Here is an 18,202-nt window from a genome sequence, read left to right as displayed (position 1 = left end):
AAAGGTTGGCAGTTCAAATCCACCAGTCACCCCTTGGAAACCCTGTGGGGCAGTTCTACTCTGTCCTATAGGATCGCTATGGGTTGGAATTGACTCAATGGCAACCTTTCTTTTTCCTTTTGGTAAGAAGGGTTGGGAGAAATGGGGAGGGAGATGGAGTTTCCTTCTGGTGACTGTACCCAGGTTTATAACTACAGCTCCTTGTGGGAGAGGCAGAGTAATTTACACTCAGGTTTTCAAAGTGTGGTCCTGCTACCAGCAGCGTCAGCATCACCTCTTGATACCTGTTAGAAATACAGAGTCGAAAACCCTGGGGGCGGGGCCAGGGATCTGTGCCTCAACAAGCTTTCCAGCTGGTTGGATGCAGTTTGAGAACTTTAGGGACCAGACAGATCTACGGCGGAAGCCCAGTTCCGCCATTTATAAAGGCGCCCAGATGGCGCAAGGGGGTTGGCCAGCAGTTGCTAACTCAGAGGTTGCCGGTTCGCACCCATCCAGTAGCTCCTAGGAAGAAACAGGTCTGGTGATCTGCTTCTGTAAAGATTACAGCCTAGAAAACCCCATGGAGCAGTTCTACTCTGTCACATGGGGTCGCCATGCGTCAGGGCTGACTTGATGGCCACTAACAACATCCACTATTTATTGGCTACGTGAGCTTGGACTGATTAACCTCTCTAAGCCTCCACTTCTTCCTGAATAACAAAGGGAACATGGTACCTTATTCAGCGATGCATTAAAGATTAAATGAAGTTGCATACTATACACATAACTCACAGAGCTTGTCATTTTAAGAACTCAAAAAATAATTAGGCTTATTTTTACAACACAAGTATAGACCACAGAGGTGGATTATCCAATAGGCAAGGTAAGTACGGTGCTTACCTTGCTTACCAGATCATCTGTAGTGAACAATTTCACATTTTTTCACCACATCGAAGATTCTGCTTCTAGGTATGGCCAGCATCTCCCTCCCAACCTCGTAGCACCTTCCCGTGGAATCAAAGCCTCTTTTCAAATTTACAGTCCTGATGGGGGCAGATGATCCAGTAAGCAAGGTAAGCACAGATTTACAATGTAGTGAAAACCATGTGAAACAGCTCACTACAGATTGGGAAGTGAGCACAGGGAAGCCCTTGGTAGACCCTCTGAGCTAAATCTGATGGTCAGCATGGCGAGCCCCACTTACAAGGGCAATCTCTGCTCAGGTCAAACGAGTCTTTGATTTCCAGCACCTCAATTCCCAATAGTCCTGCAGAGACAGAGATGAATATAGAGAAAAAGGAGAGTGGGGACAAAGGACCTTCTTCCTGTGGAACTGGTTGGCGAAGCCACAGACTGGGCCTAGAGGGAGGGCCACGTCTATTTGTCTGTTTCATTCTCTTTGATCTGTGCTTAGCCAGTTATCCAAATGGCAGTGTTTCTCATGGAAAGGAGAGAGGAAGGAGGCACTGGGACTGAAGATCATATGGGGGTGTCTTTCCAGGCAGGGAGAGGCCAGCACACTCTGGAATGCTTCACAGGCCAAGTCTGGGGTTCACACGGTAAGTCTAGATCAGGCTTCCTCAGCCTTGGCACTATAGACATTTCCGGTCAGATAATTCTCTGTTAAGGATCTCTGGAGGCAGAGTGGTTAAGCTCTCGCCTGCTAACGAAAAGGTCGGCGGTTCAAACCCACTAGTCGCTCCCAGGGAGAAAGATGTGACAGTCTGCTTCCATAAAGATTACAGTCTTGGAAACCCTATGGGGCGGTTCTACTCTGTCTTATAGGGTCATTAGGAGTCGGAATCAACTCCATGGCAATGAGTTTTGGAATTTTTTGTTGTCCTGTGTAGGATATTTAGCAGCATCCCAGGCCTCTACCTACTTGATGCCAGGAGCATTCTCCACCCTCCTCCATGATGGTGACAATTAAAAAATGTCTCCAACCAAAAAGCTAAACCTGTTGCTGTTGAGTCAGCTCCAACTCATGGCGCCCCCGTGTGTTTCAGAGTAGAACAATGCTCCACAGGGTTTTCAACGGCTGTGCCAGCCAGCCTTCCACAGCACCCCTGAGTGGATTAGAACCACCAACCTTTTGGTTAGTAGCCTAAGGCAAACCATTTGTGCTACCGCCCAAAAAAGAAAAAACCTCTTGCCGTCAAGTTGATTCCAACTTATAGGGACCCTATAGGCCAGAGTAGAGCTGCCCCATAGGGTTTCCAAGGAGTGCCTGGTGGATTCAAACTATTGACCTTTTGGTTAGTAGCCAAACTCTTAAGCACTAGGCCATCAGGGTTTCCTACACCACCAGTGTTTCCAGGGATCTGTTGTTGTTGTGTGCCGTCTAGTCAATTCCGACTCATAGTGATCCTATAGGACAGAGTAGAACTGCCCCATAGGGTTTTCTAGGCTGTAATCTTTGCTGAAGCTGACTGCCACGTTGTTCTCCCATGGTATGGCTGGTGGGTTCAAACCACCAACCTTTCATTTAGTAGCCGAGCCCTTAATCACCAGCCCTACCAGGGCTCCTTCCCAGGGACCTAGACATTGCCAAATGTCCCATAAGGGGAAAATTTGCCCTTGGTTGAAAACCACTGGTCCAGAGAATCTACTACAGAGCAGCCACTGAAATAATTTTAACAGCTATCATTTATTGGGCACTTACAAATATGATCTCCAGTCCCCATGATTGTATTACAAGGTAGGTCTTCTTATCTACACTTTACAGTTAGAGAAACTGAGCCTCAGAGGATTAAAGTAACTTGCCCAAAACCATACAGCTGGTCATTCTGGGATTCTGATCTAGGTTGGTCTAGCTCCCAACCCCATATAGTTCTTGCTGCAACACTCCCTTGGTCTAGAAATTTAAGACTTTTTTTTTTTTTTTCCTTTAAACAAGGCAAATCTTCTCAAGTCAACTCAAGTCCAAACATACTTACCGAGCTAGGTGCCATGAGGAGCTACAACAGAATTCTAAGATGTTGCTCTTTTCTAGTAGTTTTCAATATCCATGTCATCAGGAAGGGCAGACTCTCACATAGCACAGATACAGAGCAATGCCAGGCAGTCTGAGTCTGGGCCAAAATGAGCATTTCTAGTGGTAGAACTTCTGAATGGAATGCCCTTTGGGAATGCCTGCTTCACGTGTCCTTTCATGGACAATCCTGATAATAAATAAAGATGGAGCAATGCAGCTTTGAAGTTCATGGGCTCTACCAGCAGCATGTTCTACTGAATATTAGTTCTCTTGCCTGGGGGTGGGCTGCGGGTTGCTTGCAGCCAAGCATTCAGCCATCTTCTTCCTGGCTCTCTGCAGGAAGTCCACCTTTCCCCGCTCCCTCCGAATGGCCGTGTACTCGTAAGCCTTGAGCTTGCTGTAGTAGTCAGAGAACTTGTTGTAGAGGATGGAGATAGGCATCCCGTTGAGAATGATCCCAAAAGCAATGCAGAGGAAGGCAAAGAGCCTGCCCAGGTGGGTCTCGGGGTACATGTCTCCATAGCCCACAGTGGAGATGCTCACCTGTAGGGGAAGGCAGAAGGGATGGGGCTGTTAGCAAGGGAGGAGAAGAAAGGGGGAGAAGCAGGCATGTGGGTTCTCTGTCTCCCTGGAGGTGTATGTGGGTCACATAACAGCTCTCCATGGAGCGGCACTGGGACAGAACGTTTGCCTCCAAGACCTGAGTCATGGAAAGAACACAGGCTTTGGAGCTGGAAGACGTGGGTTTAGATCTTGACTATCACTTGTAAGTTTTCTTATGTACGATAGAGGGGAAATGAGACCTTCTTTAAAGGGTGGTTGTGACGTGCACATAAGATGCATGTGTAGCCAAAAAAATAACCAGACCAGTTGCAGACACATGGTGACCCTGTATGTATCAGGGAAGAACTGTGATCTGTAGAGTTTGTCAATAGATGACTTTTTGGAAGTAGATCGCCAGGCCTTTCTTCAGAGGTGCCTCTAGATGAACTTGAATCTCCAACCTTTTGGTTTGTACCCCAACACTGTAAACTCCTGGTGTAGGTTGTGCTCAATATATGTTGGCCCTTGTCTCCCCTCAGCTGCAGTCAGTTTTTCGAACAGGCTTCCTAGGTTTGTCTACGTTACAAATGTACTGGAGTTTGAGCTTAAAACCAGTCAGACCCACCACTCACTGCCTTTGAGATGATTATGACTCCAAGCAACCCCAGAGGGTGGCCAAGGCTATAAATCTTTACAGAAGTAGCCTGCCGTATCTTTCTTCTGCAGAGCTGCTGGTGGTTTCAAACCACTGACTCAGTTAGCAGTTGAGCACTGTAACCACTGAGTCACCAGGGCTCCTAGAACCAGTCCGACCTGGTTCAAGTCCTTACTCTGACCTTGGGCAAGACACTCAGACCCTTGCTTTCTTCATCTAAAACCGGAGGGTAACACCTCACTCTCAGGAGTCTCAAAAACTCAAAACTCACTGCTGTTGAGGCGATTAGTGACTCATAGTGACCCTATAGGACAGAGTGGAACTGCCCCATAGAGTTTCCAAGGAGCCCCTGGTGGATTCGAACTGCTGACCTTTCGGTTAGCAGCCGTAGCTCTTAACCACTACACCACCAGGGTTTCCTCAGGAGTCTTATGAAGACTAAATAAGATAATGGACGTGTGGAACATGTGTTCACACATAAAGATGTGTTTCACCCATAAATGTATTTCCTACATATATATTTCATACGTATATGAAATATGCATACTTCACTTACACATTTATATATTTCATATTATATTTATATTTTATTTCATATACATTTCAAAAGACTAAAATGCTGAGCAAAACAAGGTGAAAAACGATACATATTTCCTATGTATGTTTATATTTATATAGAGTTGTATTTATGAAATACAAATGTGTAAATTAAGCATGTAAATATATCTGTTTATAAATACAAACATATATATTCCATATATAAAAATATTTCAGCAAATGGTTGAGCATTCAGGTACTAACCAAAAGTTGGTGGTTGGAACCCCCTCGGAAGACAGGCCTGGTGATCTATTTCCAAAAGATCCAACCAAAACCAATCCAGCTGCAGCCGAGTCGACGCCAACTCATGGTGACCCCATGTGCATCAGAGTACAACTGTGCTCCCCGGGTCTTCTTGGCTGTGGCCTCTCAGGAGCAGATCTCTGGGCCTTTCTTCCAAGGCTCCTCTGGGTGGGTTCAAACCACCAAACTTTTGGTTACTAGCCAATCAGTCACTGAAAACCTGTGGGGCACAGTTCTACTCTGACACACATGGGTCATCATGAGTTGGAACTGACTCGATGGCAACTGGTTTGTTTCCTTTGGGTTTTAAGCCAAGTAAAAAAAAAAAAAAATTTTTTTTTTTTTATTAGGTATAGTGAAGGCAGTGAACAAACTCTGCCATCGTTCTCTTCTCATCTTTAAAATGCAGTTATAATACTTCTCAGAGTTGTTATGTAGTTCAGATGAGAAATTTTACATGCAGATGCTTTAATGGCAAATATCCAGAGAAACATACTCTTATTATTTTATGAAGGGACTTTTGTATGACATCACCGACCAAAAATATGCTCACCCTGCATGAAATTCTTCCCATCACTCTTGTCACACTGCTTTAAGTTCCACTAATTAGCGATTTATTTGGGTTAACAAGCTTCTGTTTTAAAATGCAGATACCCAGGGGAGTAGTTATCAGTCAGTGTAGCCAGAAAAAGCCCAGAGAAGGTCCCCAGGGGCCTGTTTTCTACGCCTCATGTGCTAAGATTCCCTTCGGTCCCCAGACTACTGGCTAAATTAATAGAAGCCTTCAGGCAGAGTTGTTGCTTACAGGGAGTTCTGGGTGGTGCAGATGGTTAACACGCTCAGCTGCTAAGCGAAAGTCTGGAGGTTCAAGTCTCCCAGAGGTACCTGGGAAGAAAGGCCTGGCGATCTGCTTCTGAAAATCATTCCATGAAAACCCTACAGGTCACAAAGGTCCAATCTGCAACTGATCACGAGGATGGCGCAAGGCCTGGCAGCATTTCATTCCGTCATGCGTGGAAAGCCGACTTGATGGCCCCATTCTGGCTTCTACCTCAGGATTTTCCAAAATTTTTAGAGTTTAATCTCAGCCATAAGGGCAGGGGGTTTCCACTACTTTTTAACCAAGAAATTTTTAAAAAGCCTTATAAAGGCTTAGATATAAACACTCAGTACTTATTATACAACGTAGAAAACATATGTGAGTCGGTTTCCTTTAGAGCAGAGATTGGCAAGCGAGGGTTGAGTCCACCCAGAGGTGCCTTGGAAGAAAAGTGTGGAGATCTACTTCTGAAAAAATCAGCCATTGAAAACCCTAGGGAGCGCAGTTCCACTATGACACACATGGGGTTGTCATGAGTCAGAGCTGACTGGATGGCAACTGGCTTTTCTTTTTACTGGTGGTTGCTGACCGTTGTAAAAATTGTGCGTTGCACACTGCCAGGATGCACCATTTGCTTCACCGATTTGTATAGTTATCATCACAATTTTCCGGCGAGTGGCAGTCAATGTACAAAGCCACCTTCTTGGTTGGCAGCAAGGTGGCCGTTAGACCTTTTGTTCTGATGCTGTAAGGGCTGGTTTGAACCTGAATCAGTGTGTCTGTGGTTAGAATGAAGTGGAGAAGTGAACCGGCTGGCCACATCTGGGGAGCTAATAAGAACCACAGCCGCACCAGCTCGTAGAAAGGGAAAGCGTGCACCTCCTGTTGGGGCGGGTGACTTACCATCTCTTGCTGCTCCATCTGCAGTGAGGGGCCTGCTGAGAGTGGACTGCCCCTTTCCACCGTGGAAAGATGCGAGCAAGCACCGAAAAGAGGCAGGGGGGTGCAGACCACGCTAAGGAAATGGGCACGGCACTTGACTAAGTGGGTCTGAATCCACTTCCCAGTTGTGTGGTTTGGGCAAGCCTCCTAAATTGTCTATGCCTCAGTCTCTCCTTCTGAAATATGGGGATAAGAATAGAACCTACTTCACAGGGTTGTCAAAAAGGAGTCCTGGTGGTGCAGTGGTTGAGCACTTGGCTGCTAACCAGAATATCGGTGGTTCAAACCCGCCAGCTGCCCCGTGGGAGAAAGATGTGGCAGTTTGCTTCTGTAAAGATTTATATATGTAAAAAAAAAAGCCATTGCCTTCTAGTCGATTCAGACTCATAGAGACTCTATAGGACAGAATAGAATTGCTCCCTCGGTTTTCCAAGGAGTGGCTGGTGGATTCAAACTCCACCTTTTGGTTAGCAGATGAGCTGGTAACCACTGTGCCACCAGGGCCTTGCAAATCCTATGGGGCCATTCTGCTCTGTGCTATAGGGTCTCTATGTATGGGAATCGACTCCACGGTAACGGGTTTGGTTTTGGTTTTGGCTCATAGGGTGGTTATGGGAACTGAATGCGTGCTGGGCACAGGGTGTTCGAGCAATAATGTTAGTTCTTAGGCTTATTCGACCCATTAAAAAAACAAAAACAAAAACAAACTAGCTGCCGTCGAGTTGATTCCAACTCATAGCAACAGAGTAGAACCGCCCCTTACGGTTCCAAGGAGCGGCTGGTGGGTTAGGCTGTGGAAACGGTGCTTTGCCCTGTGCACCAGCTAACCAGTTGTGCTCCATGGGGTTTTTGATGGCTGATTTTTTTGGCAGTAGATCACCAGGCCTTTCTTCTGAGGTGCCTCTGTGTGGACTTGAACCTCCAACCTTCAGGTTAGCAGCAGAGCACATTACTGTTTGCACTCAGGGACTCACCACCTCCCCCTTATGGTACCAGTGGCAAACATGTCAGAACTTTAATATATAGGTGAGGGTTATCGTTCCCCGCAAGGTGGTCACCCATGACCTCATTCTAACACTACTTCCACTGATCAAAACATGCTTGGAATTCCACCGAAGAATTATCTCCAGGGCCTCTGACATGTCCGCGTGCTGCTTTGTAATGGCGCTAAGTCTTTACCTTTTTGAGGGTGGAGTCAATATTCAAAAATAGTTAAAAGCCGCTTGAGTGTAAGATCGGCACCTAGAGCTAACCACCAGGGTGGATAAGATTATCTGCAGCAAGGTCAGGCCACTGAATCTTCTGTGCAGATGATAACCCAAAAGAGGGATTCCAAAACTACGGCGACAGCAGCATGGATGGGCTAAGGAGAGGTTTTTAAAGTTGAATCCTTCGAAGGACAACATTTGGTTGTGTAATAATATTAGCCCAAACTTTCAGCCTTTACCACCTCAGATTCTTTGGGAAAACCGTTGCCGTTGTTATTAGTTGCCGTCGAGTCCATCCCGGCTCATGGCAGCCCCCTGTGTGCAGAGTAGAACTGCTTGCTCCATAGGGTTTTCAAAGCTGTGAGCTTTCGGAAGCAGACAGCCAGACCTGTCTCCCAAGGCACCTCTGAGTGGGTTGGAACTGCCAGCCCTCCAGCTAGTAGTCAAGCAGGTAACCACGTGCACCCCCCAGAGATGCCTCGGGGGAAACTAGTTGTTGTTGTTAGTTGCTATCGAGTCAGTCCCGACTCTTAGCTTTTGACTTTTCAATCTAAGGTCAGCCAAAAGAAAAAAAAGTTGGGGTCAGGAGTAAAGTAAAACCAATGTAAGACTGGAGCGAACTTTTAAAACAGGCGCTTCGTGTGATTCTTTTCCTTCCTCTGTATCCCTCCACCTCATCGTCCACGCTCCGTCCTGGGCAGCAGCTGATTAACTGGTGCCTGGGGTAAGGCAAAACCATAATAATGCAAGTCTGGGGATCTGTTCATCTGTCCAGAGCAAGGTCCGCAGTCATGAGCCAGTCAGCACCCTCGGCTTCCTTGGGACTTCTCCCTGCCGCCACAGCTCTGCGGTGCCCGCCCCAGCCATCGTGGCCAACAGGAGAAGCATAGTTTAAGGAGACAAAAGGGCATCAGCCTGTAAGATAAAAAGGGATTAAAGTGCCTACTAGCCTCTGTCCCATTTATAGCTCCTGGGCTATTTCTGAAGGGAGCCCTGGTCGCCTGCTGCTGAAGCGCTCGGCTGCTAACCAAAAGGTCATCAGTTTGAACACACCAACTGCTCCGAGGGAGAAGGATGTGGCAGTTACCGTCCATAAAGAGTACAGCCTTGGAAACCCCGTGGGGCAGGTCTACTCTGTCCTATAGAGTCACTGTGAGTCAAAATCAACAGCAGTGGGTTTGTTTTTTGACTTGGGGTGCTATTTCTGGAGGTGCCAGGAGAACTTTAATGCCTTCTGTGTCAGATATGCACCCGCTGTCTGTCAGCCCCAAACCCGTCACCCTTCTGAACTCTTTTCCTGTAACTCAGCACCTGGGAGTTGCCAGCTACACTTCCCAGACGCCCTTGCCGCTGTTCTCTGTTTGCTTTCTACCAATGGGAAACAGTGGTAGGAGACTGGAAGGCGGGAAGAGGGGATAGGAGTCTCTATTCTAAAGTGCTCTGCTGCTAACCAAAAGGTCGGAGGTTCAAGTGCACCCATAGGCACCTTGGAAGAAGGGCCTGGTGATGTATTGCCCCAAAAATCAGCCACTGAGAACCCTAAGGAGCACAGTTCTATTCCGACTCACATGGGGTTGCCATGAGTAAGGATCAATTCAACAACAACTGGATTTTTATTACTGTTTTTTGGTCCTGTCATCATCCTGCCAACAACAGCAGACAGCTATAGCTCTGGCATCTTTCAACACCATGACGTAACCTCATGGTGCCCCCTCCGGGGTCCCAGCAACAGCCACACAGTCTGCTCCTTGGATCTGGTAACACTGCCTTTGCTCCCTGTTCCCCCAGTTCTAGGGCTGACAGCTATTTCCTGCAGCTACTGATCTCTGGGTTACTTCCGCTCCCCCGTTTTGCTCTTCCAGCCTTCCAACTCCAATTCCCCCACCCCGCAACCATGCCTTATGAAAAACCCAACTTGGTTTCTGTTTTCCTGGCTGTTACCTGAATTCACCTTCCAAATGAGGCTCTTCAGAGCAATCTCTCCATCAATCACTAAATCTCAGTGGGCTTGTAAGTGCCACGTCCTTGCAAAGAAACGATCACGTACTTTATTTAGGAAAACAGAGGTGGAGCGGGGAAGGGTCGGATGTCTCAGTTAAAGGTCAATTTTTTACATGAAGAGTTTTTGTTTGTTTTTGAAGGAATGCGCTCATGACATGGTTTCCTGTTTGGTTTTTACAAGTTTAACTTGCTCTGGAAAGCTCACGAGGAAGTGGTTGATTGCTCAGATTTATTTAAAAACACACCCACCCAGGAGGCCAAGGCTTAGGGCTTCATCATAGAGCTAATTGTTCTTGCTGAGCTGTGCCACGCAGTTCCCACACCCATGGAACCCGGACAGCCCCAATGTGGCTGGAATTGCTCCAGGCGGGGGCCTGTCGATCCGGACACTCCGAAGGTCTCCCAAGACCGAACAGCTGGCCCTTTTGTATGGATCACAGTCTCTCTCTTTCCCCCAGGAGAGAAGGAATCACTTCTGTTTTATTTTCCCTACAACGATGCTGGAAGCGAAAGTTATTGCTTCCATGTGATGAAGACTAGCGAACTACTCAGATATGGTAGCTTCTATTTATTGGGGTGAGCATTTTACAGGTGTTTCCTATTACATTTATGCTCACAAATAACCTCTGTTTGACAGATGAGTAAGTTGGGTCTGTCTTGTATCCCTCTGCACAAGCATTTGCAGGCATAACTGGCCAGGAGGGATTTGTTCTGCAGCTGTAGCACAATTCACAATAACGAAAATTACTGTATTTCTCTTAAAACCCAAGAGCTGAATTACAGAGGAAGGTTGCAAGATTCTTGGCAGCAGAGAGAGGGATGGTCATTAAAAGCAGATCAGATTGGGGGTTATCTAAAAGTACTGTAAACACAGAAAAGAACAGATTAGAGACTCTGTCTTTAATACGGGGTAAATACTCCACAAGGGATACAGCATTGGTGTGGTGGAAGAAAACACCCGCCATAGTTTTCTTATCTTTAAAATTCCAACTTGCGAGTACATGTTTTCTGATGTGCATAACATATTTGAGGAGTAATATACTGCTGCAGTTGTCGTTAGCTGCCTTTAAGCTGGCCCCCGCCTCATGGAGACCTCACACACAACTGAATGAAATGCTTCCTGGCTCTGTGCCATCCCCATGATAGGCTGCAGATTGCACCTTTGTGATCCACAGGGTTTCATTGGCTGATTTTTGCAAGTAGGTTACCAGGCCTTTCTTCCTGGTCTCTCTTAGTCTGGAAGCTCTGCTGAAACCTCTTCAGCATCATACCAAAAACCAAACCAAACCCGTTGCTGTAGAGTCGCTTCCAACTCATAGTGATCCTATAGGACAGAGTAGAACTACCCCATAGAGTTTCCAAGGAGCACCTGGTGGATTTGAACTGCTAACGTTTTGGTTAGCTCTTAACCACTGCACCACCAGGGTTTCCACCGACAGATGGGTGGTGGCTGTGCATCCGGTGCCTTGGCCAGGAACTGAACTCTGGCCTCCTGCATGGAAGGCGAGAATTCTACCACTGAACCACTAGTGCAGTAGAATGACTGTATTACTGGACCTAATTCTTTGTATCTTCCTATATCTAAGCTCTCTGCCATCCAAGCTGGCGGTGCCCTCCTACAGTGGGCGGGCTAACCTGCTCTACCCCTTGATGCTGAGTTTGGCCATGTGACTTGCTTTGGCCAACGGACTGAGCGAGTGCCATGAGCAGAAGTGCTTGCATGGCTGGGTTTGCGTGTTCTCTCTTACCCAGTACGACAGCCAGAGGTACGTGCCTGCTGGAAGGTGGGGGACGTGTGGCCCAGAGTCAGTCAGCTGGCCCTCAGACGTGTGCGTGAGCCCAGCCCAGATTAGAAGAACCTTCTAGTTTAGGCCAGCCCAAACCGCTGACTTGCCAACTTGTGAACTAAATAAATGCTTAATGTGTGAGGCCACTGAGTTTTTGGGTTGTTTGTGATGCGGCATTATCATGGCAACAAGTGAACAATAAAGTTATATAATTTTTAAATAACTAAATATATATTTATCATGGGTGTATGCGCACAACCTTTTACTTTATGAGGTGTATGATCGATAAAATGGCTGGAGACCACTGGATCGGAGTAACTTGTAGGATTCCATGTCTCAAATTCTCATGTCTATTTAGCCATGCGTATTTCGATGAGTATCTTCTCATGATTCAAATTTCAGCTCAAATGTCACCTTCTCTAGTATGGCTTCTCTGACTATCTCATCGAAGGTAGATTCCACCACCCAAGTCCCTCGCCATTCTATTATCCTACAAAAATCAAAAAGCCCCACTGCCATCAAGTAGATTCTGACTCATAGTGACCCTATAGACAGAGTAGAACTGCCCCATAAAGTTTCCAAGGAGCAGCTAGTGGATTCCAACTGCCAACCTTTTGGTTAGCAACCAACCTCTTAACCACTGCACCACCAGGGCTCCATCATCCTACAAAGGACACACAAATATCTGAAAATATTTATCTGTCTTCGTCCGCTAGAATGTAAGTTTCCTGAAGGAAGGAACTATACCCTTTTTTCTCTCACTCCGTATCCTTCGTAGAGGTCTCTGGGTGGAGCAAATGGTTTGCACTCAACTGTTGCTGTATGTTGTCAAGTCAATTCTGACTCATAGTGACCCTATAGGACAGAGTAGAACTGCCCCATAAGGTTTCCTAGGCTATGATCATTACAGGAGCTGACTGCCACGTCTTTCTCCCGTGGAGCGGCTGGTGGGTTCAAACTGCCGAGCTTTCGGTTAGCAGCCAAGCACTTAACCACTGTGCTACCAGAGCTCTTTGCACTCCATTACTAACCTAAAGAGGAATCCCTGGATGGTGGAAAGGGTTAAGCACTTAAGTACTAGCCGAAAGGTTGACAGTTCAAATTCACTCACAGGTGCCTAGGAAGACAGGCAGGGCGATCTTGCCTTGAAAGCCCTGGGGAACAGTTCTACTCTGTAGCACGTGGGGTTGCCTGGTTTTGTGGTTTTGCGTTTTCAGTCTTGAGTGCCCTACTTGGCGCGTGGGAGGCACTAAACAGTTTTTTGCTGGATAAGTGAGTAAGATAGATTTCTGCGCTTACGTGAGGAACTGGTCCCACTATTGGGCATCTTTTCACTTTGGACCTACACATCTGACACAAGGCATTTTGTCCCTGTAATTTTAACAGTGATCTATTCTCTCTGCTCTACCGAGAACAGGGATGCTTAGTACACATGATGCAGTGTAACGGGAAGTACAGAGAAGAATTGGATTAACGATGTATCAGTCCTGGGGAATAGAGCAGCCTTAGAACACCCGAGGGGGACTGCTCTTACTGTGTGTACTGTTCTCATGTCTTCATATTAGTTTAGAAACAAAGGCAAGTTACCAGTCTTTTATCTAATTCATGATTTTACTAGTATAAATAATTCTCAGAGAATAAATTGGGCAAAGGCCAGAACTGCACATGGTCAGGCTGAGATGGGCAAAATCCAGCCTGTGAAAACAGTGCCTGCTAGAGACAACGGCCACAGAAGAAAACTCACCTTGGCAAAAGCAATTGCTGGTTAAAAAAAAAAAAAAAAATGTTAAGGATAAAAACTGAATGGTGAATCAATTTTTATGGCAAAATGTATGGAAAATACTGATCCTGAGTCAAATACCTTCGGTCGAGATACAAAGGGAGCATTTTAGAAGTTTTAAACTTTGTTGTACACGAAATAGATCAGGAAATTAAGCAAGATCATTGGGCATTCACTTCAAGAAATTCTCTTTTTAAAAAAAATGGAAATCCAATATTAGTAATAGAACTCTTAACAAAATCATTAGATTAATATACCAAAAGTAAAAAGGTTTTATCGGTTAAAACTGCAGTATCGAAGAGCCCACTGGATTCTGTGCCCTTTAAGGTACTTCAGTGGAGGCAAATTGACTCTAAAATTCCGTTGTGGTTTTAGCTTTACTCACGGCCGACGGGCATGTCATCTGCTAGAGACATGTAACCCTCCATCAGTGCCATCTGTACACACGGTTTATCTACTATGGGGATGACCTTTCGCCACGTGGAATATGATCAGAGGAGTGGCCTTTGGCTAGCTCTTTTAGGAGGAGTCTAATGTCATCCCACCACTGAGGAAAGCTTGCAAATCCTGGTGTACTCATGAACAATCCACTCCCAGAGAACGGAGGGTCAATGAACTGTTGCTGTTGCTGTTAGGAGCCATTGAGTCACCTCCCACTCACAGCGACCCTACGTTCAACAGAATGAAATACTCCCCAGTCCTGCACCATCCTCACAATCATTGCTTTGTTTGAGGCCAATGTTGCAGCCACTGTGTCAGTCTACCTCGTTGAGGGTCTTTCTCTATACGTCTAACTTTCCCTTCCAAAGAGGAGACTGAGGGCCAGAGACTGTGGGGCGAGGTGTCACAGTTAATTATTCCGGGTCACAGTTAACTACTGGCAGACGTGGGACTGGCAGCAGGTACTCTTCTTCTCTGATCACAGTACAGAACCAAAATCCAGCTGCCGCTGAATGGACTCTTGGCGACCCCACATGTGTCCGAGTAGAACTGTGTTGCACAGGGTTTTCAATGGCTGATTTTTTGAAAATAGATGGCCAGGGCCTTCTTCCAAGGCTCCTCTGGGTGGACTTGAACCTCCTACCTGGTTAGCAGCTGAGCGCGTTAACTGTTTGCACCACCTGGGACTCCACTTTACACAGCAGGTGCTCAGGAAGTGGTAAAACCACTTGCATCTACATGAATAATGAATCCTCCTTAAATTCACCCGCCCAGAACTTTGACTAAATCTGGGTTTGGGGATTCCTAGGAGCAAGCCAGAGCCCTGGTGGCACAGTGGTTAAGAGCTACCACTGCTAACCAAAAGCTCGGCGGTTCGAATCCACCAACTGCTCCTTGGAAGCCCTATGGGGCACTTCTGCTCTGTCCTATAGGGTCACTAGGACTTGGAATTGACTCCACCGCAATGGGTGTGGTTTTGGGGTTTAGGACCAAGTCAAAGGAGCCCTGAAGGTGCAACTGTTAAGTGTCTGGCTGCTAACTGAAAGGTTGGCAGTTCCAACCCACCCAGCAGCCCTACAGGAGAAAGGCCTGGCAATCTGCTTCTGTAAAGGTTAAAAAAAAAAATTTTTTTTTTTTTTTTTACAACCAAGAAAACCCTACAGGGCAGTTCTACTCTGTCTCATGCAGTCGCTAAAACTCAGAATCAACTCCAGGCACCCAACAACAACAGGACCAAGTCAAATTCGGTTACTTACCGGACTACAGTGTCTCTGCCTTCCAACCCTTTAACACCCTCCCCTGCGTGCAACAGACCCCACTGCAGTTGACTGCCCTTGCCCCGCCTGTTGTCTCAGCAGGAGGCAGTGATGAGACGCGGGAGTAGAGGTCGTTTTGCAAAGCTGGGGACAGACCAGGACTTTGCCCGGATAACCAAGGACAGGGAAGCCCCGCTTCTGTGGGGCCTGGGGCCGTGGGACTCACCGCGGCCCACCACCACGAGTGGGGGATGCTGGTGAAGTTGGTGCCGGGCACGTCGTGCTCCACAGAGTAGACGGCGGCCGAGAAGGCGAAGATGCCCATGGCGATGAAGAGCAGGAGGCAGCCCACCTGCTGGTAACATTGGCGCAGCGTGAAGCCGAAGGCGCGCAGCCCGGTGGAGTGGCGCGCCAGCTTGAGGATACGCAAGATACGCATGAGGCGCATGATGCGCAGCACCTGGCCCACCTTGCCCACGCGGCCCACCGTCTCCAGGTCGTGCTCCCGCGCCGAACTCTGGCCGTCCTCGCCCGTGACGCCCTCCAGCAGCAGCTGCAGGTAGAGCGGCAGGATGGCCACCAGGTCGACCAGGTTGAGCGCGCCGCGCGCGAAGCGCCGCAGGTCAGGCGTGGAGGCCAGGCGCAGCAGGTACTCCAGCGTGAAGAAGGCGATGCACAGCATCTCCACGTGCTCCAGCAGCGGCCGCGCCTCGCTGCTGCCCCCCGCGCCCCGCGCCCCCGCCGGCTGCATCTCCTCCACCGTGTTGAGCGCCAGCGCCACCACGGAGATCAGCACGAAGAGGCTGGAGGCCACCCCGATAGTCTTGGCGGCCACCGACGAGAAGGGCTTTTCCAGGAGGTTCCAGAGGCGGCGGCGCTGCGGCCCATAGAAGCGCATGTGGCTGAAGAGCTCCTCCGCCTCCTCGGCCTGCGCCTGGGCGCGCAGCTCGTGCTGGATCTTCAGCTGCTCGGCCAGCTCGTCGCGCCGCTCCTCGAAGCTGATGCGGCAGCAGCGCGGCGTGTACTTGAGCCGCACGCCCCAGTAGCCCAGCTCCTCCAGGAAGCTGCGAGGGCACAGGTCGTCGCGCACCAGGAGCACGCCCGACGCGTAGAAGTTGTAGACCAGCTGGAAGACGGCCGGGTCGCGGTCGAAGAAGTACTCGTCCGTGCGCTCCTCGTAGTCGTCGCACAGGCCCAGCTGGCGGCTGCGGCTGGCCGAGGTGGCCAGGCGGCCCAGGCGCGTCTTGGGGTGGCAGGCCAGCTCGCCGTAGTCCAGGCGGTAGCTGTGGCCGCCCACGTTTACGTTCAGCGTGGACGACAGGGACGCAGTGTCGGAGAGGAGGTCCGCTTGGGCGCTGCTGATCTCTTCTGCCGGCTCGTCCTTCCAAGGGTCCTCCTCCTCGCCATCCTCGTCCTCCTCGATGTAGTAGTTGTAGTTGCCCTCGGTCCACGGGGGGATGCTGGCCTGGGAGTTGGAGCGCGCGCTCACCGAGCAGATGCTTCTGCGGTGGTGGCTGCCCCCTGCCTGGGATGCATCCTCACTATCCGAGGTGCTCCAGGGCTTGTAGCCCCAAGACCTCCTCCGCTCGCTCTGCTTCAGCATAGCTGGGGCAGGTGGTCGCTACACTTTTCCTTCCTGGCTGGCGTGGCGTCCCTAGCCTGCTCACGGCCGGAGGAGCGAGAATCAGTTCCCGCTCTGCCTGGACCAGCTCACCCAGGGCCCAGGCACTGCCCTCTGAGCTGCCCCTGAGGCCCTGGCCAGCCCCCCACATCCACGGGTCTGACACATGCGACGCTGCTGGCTGCTCTAATCTTGCTGCTAGGGAAGAAGCAAGTGTTAGCAGGGATTTAGAGCCTCTTAGCCTCTTTCCTCCGCCCTCCCTCCATTCTGTGACGTCCAGGGTGATTATGTGGTCTGAAATCTGTAGATAAAAAGAAGGCTGAGATTATTGCTAATAAAAATGCCGGCCGGCCCTGCCCTTAGGAAGTGCACCCTGTATGCCTACGGAGATAGATGCAGGATGCCGGGGTCTTTATGCTTAGTGGTGGAGAGTGTAGACTCTCTGCCCTAACCAAAACCGCACCTCACCAGTTGGCAAAAGTCTAATCTGACTCAAGGCGACCCCACATGTGTTAGAGTAGAACGCTTACCACAGGGTTTTCGTGGCTGTCACCTGTTGGAAACAGATTGCCAGGCCTTTCTTCCGAGGTGCCTCTGGGTGGGTTCACCTGTCAGCCTTTCAGTTCAAAACCAGTTGCTCTTGTGTCAGCTTCAACTCACAGCGACCTCATTTTGTCAGAGTAAAACGGTGCTCCATAGGGTTTCCAACAGCTGAGTTTTCAGAGGTAGATTGCTGAGCCTTTCATTAGCAGGGATGACAAACAGCAGTATAATGGTGATAAACTGGCCCCAGGGCAGGTCGGCTCCCTTTGTTTCCATCATATCAGATCTGAAACGATCTCCCTCCCATCCATTCACCAAACCAAAACCAAACCCATTGCCATCGAGGTCAATTCCCACTCATAGCAATCCTACAGGACAGAGTAGAACTGCCCCATAGGGTTTCCAAGGAGCACCTGGTAGATTCAAACTGCCCACCTTTTGGTTAGTACCCAAGCTCTACAGGGCCACCTTTGTTCAAATGGATTCTCCTTAGCAGCTCTGCTCTGGAGTCCAGTCTGCTCCGTTCGTCAGTCTCTCTCTCTCCCTCCCTTTGTCTGTCTTTCTCTCTTAAAGCATAAGTGCATGTTTCAAGGTAGAATCCCAGGGTTGGTTGGAAGATGCCTTAGTTACTTGGGGTTGCCGTAATGCAATGCCAAAAAGTGGGTGACTTTAAAGAACAGAAACTTATTTCCTCACAGTTCTGGAGGCTAGAAGTCTGTATCAGGGTATCAGGGTTTTGGCCATGTCGATCCCTTCTGGGGGGCTTTGAGAGAAGAACTGTGCCATGTTTCTCTCCTAGATTCTAGGAG

At 48.7% G+C, this 18,202-nt stretch overlaps 1 protein-coding gene across 1 annotated transcript; it reads right to left on the bottom strand.

Annotated features, from left to right (window-relative positions):
• Nucleotides 1-3,157: 3,157 nt before the first annotated feature.
• KCNV2 (potassium voltage-gated channel modifier subfamily V member 2) lies at nt 3,158-17,069 on the bottom strand. Its single transcript, XM_003420478.3, has 2 exons — nt 15,456-17,069; nt 3,158-3,499 (listed from the first exon to the last, which is right to left on the bottom strand). The coding sequence occupies exons 1-2, from the start codon at nt 16,830-16,832 to the stop codon at nt 3,218-3,220; spliced, it is 1,659 nt and encodes a 552-aa protein (XP_003420526.1). The 5' UTR covers nt 16,833-17,069; the 3' UTR covers nt 3,158-3,217.
• Nucleotides 17,070-18,202: the final 1,133 nt, after the last annotated feature.

This window comes from Loxodonta africana, chromosome 9, assembly GCF_030014295.1.
Source record: "Loxodonta africana isolate mLoxAfr1 chromosome 9, mLoxAfr1.hap2, whole genome shotgun sequence".
Classification (NCBI taxonomy): Eukaryota; Metazoa; Chordata; class Mammalia; order Proboscidea; family Elephantidae; genus Loxodonta; species Loxodonta africana.
The sequence above is the reverse complement of the archived record's forward strand: the minus strand, read 5'-3'. Positions and strand labels throughout refer to the sequence as shown.